Source organism: Camelus dromedarius, chromosome X, assembly GCF_036321535.1.
Source record: "Camelus dromedarius isolate mCamDro1 chromosome X, mCamDro1.pat, whole genome shotgun sequence".
Taxonomy (NCBI): domain Eukaryota; kingdom Metazoa; phylum Chordata; class Mammalia; order Artiodactyla; family Camelidae; genus Camelus; species Camelus dromedarius.
Window position 1 is genome coordinate 1,175,387 of NC_087472.1, and position 9,298 is coordinate 1,184,684.

The 9,298-nt window shown below is 59.2% G+C and overlaps 1 protein-coding gene across 1 annotated transcript; it reads right to left on the reverse strand.

Annotated features, from left to right (window-relative positions):
* Window positions 1–3,668: 3,668 nt before the first annotated feature.
* EMD (emerin) lies at window positions 3,669–6,039 on the reverse strand. Its single transcript, XM_031446212.2, has 6 exons — window positions 5,810–6,039; window positions 5,593–5,700; window positions 5,351–5,428; window positions 4,998–5,131; window positions 4,482–4,528; window positions 3,669–4,399 (listed from the first exon to the last, which is right to left on the reverse strand). The coding sequence occupies exons 1-6, from the start codon at window positions 5,889–5,891 to the stop codon at window positions 4,066–4,068; spliced, it is 783 nt and encodes a 260-aa protein (XP_031302072.1). The 5' UTR covers window positions 5,892–6,039; the 3' UTR covers window positions 3,669–4,065.
* Window positions 6,040–9,298: the final 3,259 nt, after the last annotated feature.

Consider the following 9,298-nt stretch of genomic DNA (forward strand, 5'->3'; position numbering starts at 1 on the left):
CTGCTGCTCCCCTTCCCCACCTGGGTGCCTCCCATCCTCCTGGAGGAACAGGCAGCAGGGAGGGTCAGGTGCAGAGGTGTGGCCAGAGCAGGGGTGGGGGCTGCTGTGGTTGGGGCAGTCAGCTCCGCCTTCCCCCTGTCCTGCCTGGCTTGGACTCCGTCCGACCAGACAGGACCTGCGGGACAGAGGTGGAGGCTGCTCCTGACCTGGGCGACCCGCCATCCCCTCCCCAGACTTAATAGGTGAGGTGGGGTTGCCTGGGGAGGGCATGTGGCTGGGTCCTCTCCCCAGCTCCTGGCATGTGTTGGCGAGCAGGGCTCGGGCGTGGGGCCTGTTGGGGCCGGGCCACCACCCCTGCTGGCTCTGGATGGGTGGCCCAGCCTGGACACCCTGTGTGTGAGCCCGGCTGAGGGCCTGGGCCTTGTGATTCCCTGTGTCCTCCTAGCAGTCCGGGTGTCCTCTGGGGGAGTTGCTCAGTGGGGCCGGGGCCCAGGCCATTCTCCCCCAGCAGGATGGGGTCCTGGTGCTCCTTTTCCTGGTGCCATCTGCCTGTCCTCCCCTAAAACCCCTCGCAGGGATGGTGCCCCAGTCTTGTTTCCTCCTGTCCCCTGCCTAGGCGGGCCTCAGGCTCAGGTCCGGTCTGTCCTGTAGCCTCTGTCCTCTGGGTCCTGTTTCCCCCCAGGTTGGCATCTTTCCCCCCTTGCCGACCCATGGGCCTCATGGTTGCCTGGGCGTGATGTGGCATCTGGGAGGGGACAGGGACTCCTGGTTAGCTGGGCTCAGCTCTGGGGCCATTCTCCCACGAGGGTCCCCACCAGGCAGGGGCTTGGAAAGGATGGGAGGCGGGACTGTCTCCTCTTGGCAGACTGGCCCAGGGAGGGGGCAGGAGGCTCTGGGCGATTCATGGAAAGGAGGTGTGCCATGTGGGTGGCAGGTGGGCCGAGAGGAGGAGGGGGTGCCTGGGGGGGGAACCTCTATCCCCCCAGTGGTGCTAGACCTCTCTGTGCCTGGCTCTGCCTCCTCTCCAGCTGAGCAGCTTCTAGAAGCCTCCAGTGTGCCTGCCTCGCTCCCGTCTCAGCCCAGCAGGCTCCACAGAGAAGTGGTGGTTCAGGGGGCGGGGCCTGCCCTGGGAGGGGGAGGGTGGAGTCTCCAGGGACTGGCCCTTTGTGCAACAAACCAGCCTAGGAGAGTAGTAGTGCCATTGTCCTCTCCATTAGGCCCTTGGGGCCTGGAGTGGTTCATCCTCATAGAGCCAGAGGCTGTGCACCCCTTGGCCTGTCCTCTTGGATGGATGCCTCTGTAGTGCTGGCACCAGCTCAGTAGCCACCCTCTCTAGTTAAAGCAGCTGTCCCAACACAGAGTGGTGGTCAAGGCAGAGGGGGCCCTAGGCCTGCCCAGTATTGTCTGCCCCCTCCCCTGGATCTGAGGGTCTGGGGCAGAGGTCGAGGGGCTGGATTAGGAGCTAGGCTTCCTGGCTCCACCTGTGTCCCGCCCACAGCGTCCTCTTCTCTGCACTCCACCAGGGATGCACTCAGCTTCTCGTGCAGAGGCCCAAGGGACTTGCTCCATTGCAAGGGCTGGCTGCTTGGGCTCCTCCCTGCCTGACAGCCGCTGCAACCCCCAGCCCGTGGCACCCCCACTGCAGGGGGCCCCTCAGAGCTCCTGTGGGAGGTAGTCTCAGAGTCCTGGAAAGCACTAGGTCGAGACCTCAAAATCTGGGGTCCCTCAGGGGCTCACGGAGCCCTCAAAAGCCTTTGGGTTGGGGTGCTCAGAGCACTAGGGGGCACTTAGTGCCCTTATGGAGATCTGGAACCCTGGGAAGTGGGGCCCAGCCTGAAGGGGAGTCCTGGAGGGGGGCCAGAGCCTTTGGGAGCTATCAGAACTCTGGGAGGGGGTGGCTCAGCCCTGGGGCAGGAGGCTTGAAGCCCCTCAGGAGCCTGCAGTCACCTTCCCTCTGGTGGGTGGTGATCAATGCATGTGGTTGCCCTTGGGGAATAAATGAAGAAAGGTGGAGAGTGTCTCCTGGGTGGTAACTCTTTCCTTTCTTTCCTCTCTCAAGACACCACAATGGTTGCCAAGCACACCTAGCTTCCCCTTTCCCTGCTTTCCCTGCAACAGATGGAGGACTGAAGCCCGCAGAGGGCATTCCATCCAGAGGCCTCGGTCTTTCCCCTTCCTTGTGATGCCTCAAGCCCAGCTCTCCTTCCTCCTGTGCTGTCCCTTCTCTCTGCCTCAGCTACTCCCAAGTGTCAGCACATAAGCCTTACCATTTCTCTAGGCTTCACCTGCCTCTTCCCAGACTCCTTGGGGCTCCAGCAGTCCCCGGTAGTGAGTGATTGTTGGGGACCATTCTCACAGGCTCAGTCCCTGCTCGTAACATACTTGATTTGGGATCAGTTGCTGAAACAAGATGTCTCACTGTGCCCCTCTGTAGTCCCCATGCACTGGCAACCTGATTGCTTGTTCTGCTCCTCCCCCAATGCAGGCTCACTGATCTTACCATCAGGCCCTGTTGTCACCAACGAGGAGGCAGCATCTCTGCCCATGCCCACCACCCACCATGAATCATCCAAGCCTCAGCTCTTGCACTGGGATGACAAGGGGCCTGGGGACTCCACGCCAGTTGGCTGGGTGCTGGGAGAGCCAGGTGGGAGTGGCTTGCAGAGGCTGTGGGAGTGGTGAGAAAATCTGAAGCAACTAAGTTTTCATTCTTTTCTGTATATATATGTATCTTTTCTGTATATTTTAAATGCATAAAAAGGTGTTACTTTTAGGAAAACTCATACATACCAAAAAAAAAGTGCAGGGACAGACTAGGGTGCAGCAAAAAAATGAGGAGTGTTGGGTGGGAGGGTTCCAGCCCCCGCCCTGGCTGGAGCTCACCATGTGGCCCTGGACAGCCAAGTGCCTGCAAAGACTCAGGAGCCCACAGTGCACGTGCAGGTGAGAGGCCAGCCCTGCCATGTCCTATCTACCATCTGTAGCCAGGAGCCACCAGAGGTGAGGAACTGGTGTCAGGGCCCCACCCAACGGGGAAGCCCTGGTGGAGCCAGCCTCTCTGCTTTTCAGCCCCCTGCTGGCAGTGTAGAGCCAGAGTCCACGGCCTCACATGGCGTCCTACCCTGGGTTACCTCAGCACCTGCCGTTAAAGTTGTACCTAAACTTTGAAAATTAGGAAATACCCGTGGCAGAAAACCAGGAGGTAATTGAGAATAGCCAGGTGAGGGAATGGTTAACCCGAAGGTGATGGGGCATTTCCGGGTATTGGGAGCCTTCCCCTGTCATTAAACAATCAGCTTTCCAATAGAAATGGCCCACCAAGCAGAACCCTTCCCATCTCCCTGCCCTGGGACACTGAGGTGGGCGTCTGCTTTTCCCAGTTAGGACATCCACAACTGACGTCGTCCATGCCGCCTTGCCTGCATTTCCGGGTGGGCTGTCCGTGGGCTGTAATTCTTAAGTAGTTACAAGAGCTTTGATAACAAATCAGGAAATGGACCCTACAAGCAAAACACATATGTACCCACGGGTAGCATATGATCCCTACCCTTAACCGAAAAGAAAAAGGAAGAACAAAGCCAGATGTCAATTCTGGAGACCCAAGCCCCAGAGGCCCTGAGCAGGGGGCAGCCCAACCCCTCCCCACATTAAAGGGAAGAGCCCACATGTTAAAAATAAACGGTCTTTTTATTGTGCGTTCATGAAAACAAAGTCAGGGTGGTCTTTGGTTAATCCCCCCCAATGAAGTGACAACAAATCATGCAATGACAACCACCATGTTCTCTCCAGGAGAAGGGTCTTGCCCTCCTAGGCCCTTAAGGGTCAGAGGCAAGCAGGGCCAGGAGGCTCCAGAGGAAGGCCCGCCCAGGCCCACCATGCTGCAGAGGGTCTGGTCCTGCTGCCTCCCTGGCAGGACAAGGCAGGAGAAGCAAACATTGCCCCTTTCCCAGGACCCCCAAGCTAGAACACAGAAAAGCCCCAACCCCCCCCCCCCAGCAAACACTGCTAAGGCAGTCAGCCAGGACTTCCAAGAGCAGCTGGCCCCAAAACCACGAAGCCAGACCCTCAGGGGTCTGCCCAGAAGGGGTTGCCATCCTCAGCCTGCATGGAGTAGTAAACAAAGAGCAGGAAGGCAGCGAAGACCAGGAACAGGAGCATCTGACCCCAGAGTGGGACCTGGCGCTCCTGACCCAGACCTGCCCCAGGGGCCTGCTTTTCGGGCCGGATGGCACGGCGGGTGAGCCACGAAGGTGGGGGAGATGAAGATGAGGACACTGGAGAGGTAGAGGAGGAGGTGGGGTAATAGGACAGGCCCAAGGAGCTTCTGGAGACGTTGGAAACAGGGCGGTAGTGTGCGATGCTCTGGTAGGCACTGTCACGACCATACACGGGGCGCTCCCTGAGGCAAAGAGGAGAGTGGATAGGTCAGGAGGGCCTGAGCCCAGAACCAGCCCCAATCCCTGGCCCTCCCTACTACTCACCTATCCTTGCCTTCTTCTTCGGAAGAGAAAAGACTGTCATCGCGAACCTACAGAAGTGAATCAGGGTAAAAAGATACTGCCTGGTGAGGTCAGCGTGGTCCTGTCACATCCCTTAATCCGAACTTCCCTGCCCAGCCTACTCTGAATACTGCTTAAAAGCCGGGGGCTCGCCACCCTCCAGAAGCCTTCTCAGTTCCCGGCCCTATCTGTGGGGCCTTGCCACTTGCTCAGTGACTGTCCTGACTGCCTGCACCCTACTTTCTGCCCCAGGATTCTCAGAAAGAGCTCAAACCCAGATCCCAGACCAGAGTGTAGGGCATGTCCCAGGTCCTTTAGTCAGACAGTTGTGACAGCCCCGCAAAGAAAGGTCCTGACTAGGCAGGCAACTGCTGAGCCCACCTCTCCCTGGAAGCTTAGGAGCCACCATTTGCACCCAGTGCCCCCCCAGTGTATCCAAACCCAGCGATGACCCCCTCAGGTTGTACCCAAGTATAGGGGGCCCAATGGCCAGCTCACCTGGTGGTGGAAGGTGTCAGCATCTGAGAGTGAAGCGGAGGGCTGGCGGAAGCCCTTGGATGTGCCTACAGACTCAGGCTCTCCGTAAGTCCTGGTGCTCAAGTAACTCTCCTCGTAGTAGTCATCGTTGTAACCTTGGGAAGGAGGGGCAGCGGTAGCAGAAGGGGCAGCGGTGTCCCCCGCCTGGCGCGATGGCCCTAATCTGACGCCCACTTGGGGGCCTGTGACATAATTTCTCCCCTCCAAGGCCACTGTAGGACCATGGGGGTTGAGGTCTCAGGTTCTTCCTGACACCGGGATCCCTGAAGGAGTGGAACGAGGGTGCCAGGGTGCCCACCCCACCATGGCCTTACCCTTGCTCTGGTAAAGTAAAGCGTCCTCTTTCTTGGGCAGATCGTACATATCCGAGTCCATGGACGCCGCATCTAAGTCTGAATGGGGGAGGGGCCAGGACCATTTGCTCCAGGCTCCCCTCCCTCTTCCCCGTGCCCCTCCCAACCAGCGGCCCCACCACACCCGCGAGACTCCTTCCTCCCCGTCGCCCAAAGCCTGTCCCCGCAGGCGGCCAAGTGGAGCTCTGCGGCGGGGGCCTTACCCGAGAACCGATAGGAGAAAGGGGATGCGGACGAGTTCGGGGGCGAGAGCCTCCGCCTCTGGGTCTCAAACTCGAAGATTTTCTTTTCGTAGAGCTTGCGCGTGGAACCTGGCCAGACAGGGGGCGCAAGGCCGTCAGGGGCGCGGGCTGAGAGCCCGGGGCAGCGCGGGCAGGGGGCCCGCCCGCAGCCCGCCGCCCGCCGCCCGCCGCCGCGTACCCACGACAGGCCCGTGCGGGATGTTGTACTGGCGCAGCACGGCGGCTAGCTCGGCGTCCGACAGGCCCGCGTAGTCGTCCATGACGGGCAGCGGGCGGCGGAGGCCTAGGGGGTGGCCCGGGCCTGGCGACACGAGCCGGGCTACGGCTGCCTCGGAACGCGGCGGGGGCAGCGGGAGCGGCTGGGCTCACGTCACCCCTGCGTCACGCTCGCGTCACAGCCGCGGTCTCTGCGGGCCGCGCGCGCTGCGCGGGGCGGAGACAGGCCCGGAGAACCGCCCGCGCAGACTAGTCGAGCCACGGGAACGGGCCGGGCGGGGCTGGCCAGCCCAGACGTCACGGACGAACGGGATTGGCTGGAGGCGAAAGACGGGCGTAGAGTGCGTCAGCGGCAAAGCGGCGCAGACCAGTCCGGCCGTGGGAGCGGGCGGGGCTGCGCGCCTGGGAGAAGGGGCGGTGTCGGCGGGCCAAGCGTCGTCACACGCTAGCGCGTTCGGGCTAGACACGAGGAAGGGCGGGGCCTGCGCTCAAGGGGGACGAGCGTAGACCCGTGGGGACGTGGGAGAGGGGCGGGGCCGGCGAGCCGAGGCGTCACCCGCTGGGACATTCGGGTGAGAAGTGAGGAAGTGAGGAGGGGCGGGGCCCGAGGCAGTGAAACCGGCATTAACTGGCTAGGACGTGGGAGCACTGGTCGTGCTCGCCCTCTGTGAGTGACGTAGGCTCCGCTCAGTCCCCCCGCAGCCCTCGCGGTCCCCCTTCCTCCGAGATCCAGCGCTTGGGGGTCCCTGGCCGCGCCCAAGCCGGTCGCTCGGCAGCAGCATGAAGGGGCCCGATCTTAAGGGCAAGCCCTTGGAGAGCGCGGGTCCGGGCGAGGCGCTGCTGCCAGCGCTGTGCGCGCGTGCGCCACGCCAGCGGAGCCCGTGGCGCCCGGACCCCAGGCCGCCCCCCAGACTCCTTGCCCCAGCCGGCCTGCCCGCTCTGCACCGCCCTGGGCTGCGCACCTGCGCCCGCCGGTCCCCACCGCCTGCCTCCCTCCCAACCCGCTCCACCCAGGAGGAAATGGGGCACTGGGCCAGGAGGCCACAGGCGATCCAGGAGCAAGCAGCCCTGAAAGGGGCAGGGCGTGCCAATGGGCACTGGCAGAGGCCGCAGGGTGACGCATGCAGAGACAGCGAGTGTCCGTCTGACCCACCAGCAGTCCACCTGGGGCAGTAGGGGTTTCCTCTCCTGTCTGAATGGGCCCTGAGCCAGTGTGACCCAGGAGGCGGCCGGGCAGGGGTGGGGGGGGGTGTCTTCCAGACCCAGAGGGACCTGCGCAGTGGTTCCCTGAGGAACTGCTTGATGGGCTCTGTGCACCTGGGTCTGGGTGGGCTTCACTGTCACGTGGTGCAGAGGGGGCCCCCGGGACACAGGGGCCAGGGGACTGAAGGGGGCAGACCACCAAGGCCTGCTGAGGAGTCTGGACAGTCACTAGGAGTTGGTGAGGACCTTGAGCAGTGAAGAGCTGCCCCATGAAACTGCGAAGGAGGTGACAATCACATTCTAAACAAAGCTAGATGATGGAGTGTGGGGCCAACTGAAGTGCGCCTCCCAGACCTGGGAGCCTGGGGAGGGGAGGCCCCGTCCTTTCCTCGTAGATGACAGCTGGTAACAGAAGTGAGGAGGGCTCTGGTCAGATCCAGGCAGGTTGGCCCAGCTGGTGAGGGTCACTGTGGAGGTTTGTTCATGGGGTGAAGAAGATGTAACCATACAGTTAGTGGTGAGAAGATAGGGCCCTGATTTGACTACACAGAGCCTCAGAAAATTTGCCCAAAAGTTGCAGGGTTTTCGAGTAAAGGTGAGGCCTACCATATCTCTGGAAGAGGACGAGGCGTGTGGGCCCCAAGACATGCAAGGCAGTACGAAAGTAGGGAGAGCCCTAGGCAGGCAGGGTCTTGCTGCTTATCTTTCAGAGCAGGAAGGGAGATGGTGTCAGGGCTCTGGGCTGCTCAGAGTCTGCCTCGTGGAATTTTAAGTTTTGGCAAGATCCAATTCCCCAGCACCTCTCCAAGCCTTCTTCTGCAATGCTGGCCCCTGTCCCGGAGGCTGTCCTCCCCCATGCCACCCCTCCCCATACAGATCCAAGCTGTTTCCTTATGAGGTCAAAGAATTCTAAGTTTGCCTTCTCCCCTAGGAACACCCTGTCCCCCGGCACCTGCCTTGCCACTCTGCCTTTTATCCCCTCCTCCTCCAGTCACCCCAGTATGAGGTCCCACCACCAGTGGCACCAGGAGCCTGACTTGTGATGGTCCCCTGTGCCCAAGCCCACCTGGAGACCAAGTCCAGGTGCACTGCAGGCAGACCCATCCCAGACCACCAGAAAGCAGGAGAGCCCTTGACTGTCAGAGCCCAGAGGCCCTTGGCACCACCCTTACCACGATCACATAGTCGAGGAATTAGGGGCCCAGAGAGGGAGGAGACTTGTGCAAGGGCCCCGAGTGCAGCGATTCATTCATGGATTGTTCTCCCAGTTGGTACCTAGTCCTGGGGTGATGATCTGGACAGTGTGGCCCAGAGGGGGTTCTGTGTCAGCAAATGGGCTATTGGGGGAAATCTAGGGCCTCAAGTGGAGTCTTCCTGGGAACAGGTGGGCAGAATTAAAGAAGAGGAGGCATTTCTCTGGAACTGCAGCGAGGGTGGAAAGGGATAGGAAGCCACTGATTCCTAGTCAAGAATAAGAAGACAGTTTCTCCTTTAAGGATGAGGAATGGGTTCTGAGCAGGATATTATATAACTTGTAATTCCAGCACTATCGAAAATTATAGGGAAAAATAATATCAACAAGAATACATTCCTCAACATTCAGGTCCAAGGAGACAATTGTTCATTGAGCTGTTAATGTTTTCTTTTTCTTTCTTCCTTTTTTTGGGGGGGGGTAATTAGGTTTATTTATCTATTCTAATACAGGTACTGGGGATTGAACCCAGGACCTTGTGCATGCTAGGCATGCACTCTACCACCAAGCTATACCCTCCCCTCTCAAGCTGTTAATGTTTTCTTAAAGATCAGAATCTTAATCCTTTGGTTCAATACAAAACTTAAGTTTTCTCTTCAAGGATGTTAAAAATCTTATAGGTTTTGCCTGGCAACAGAATGCTGTAAAACGTTGCTCAGATAGTAACAAAAGTCATAAGATGGTGAATATTGTGAAAATTAATGTGTAGGAGGTGGTCACAATTAATATGTACCAGTGAGTGATTAGCTGACCAAAAGCCTCTCAAAGAATGCCTTGTGTTCCAAGCCTAGAACACACCAGTTTACCTTGGGACTATTGGCATGGCTAGTTGGAGATTCAGCTTGCCTTGATTCTAGTGGTTTTCAGGAACTTTCAACACAAGGAGGAAAGGTCTTTAATTTATTACGATCTTTACTAGAGAACAGCTGGTGCTTACAAACCTGCATTCCCTAGACCTGGAAGAAGTAGAGACCCAGAGATGCATGTGGGGAGCCT

Coding starts and splice junctions, on each gene's coding strand:
- EMD (XM_031446212.2), bottom strand. CDS start 5,891: ATGGACGACTACGCGGGCCTGTCGGACGCCGAGCTAGCCGCCGTGCTG. Junction 5,429..5,592: donor TTTCTCCTATCGGTTCTCGG/GTAAGGCCCCCG, acceptor TCCCCCATTCAG/ACTTAGATGCGGCGTCCATG. Junction 4,529..4,997: donor CTGACACCTTCCACCACCAG/GTGAGCTGGCCA, acceptor TCACTTCTGTAG/GTTCGCGATGACAGTCTTTT.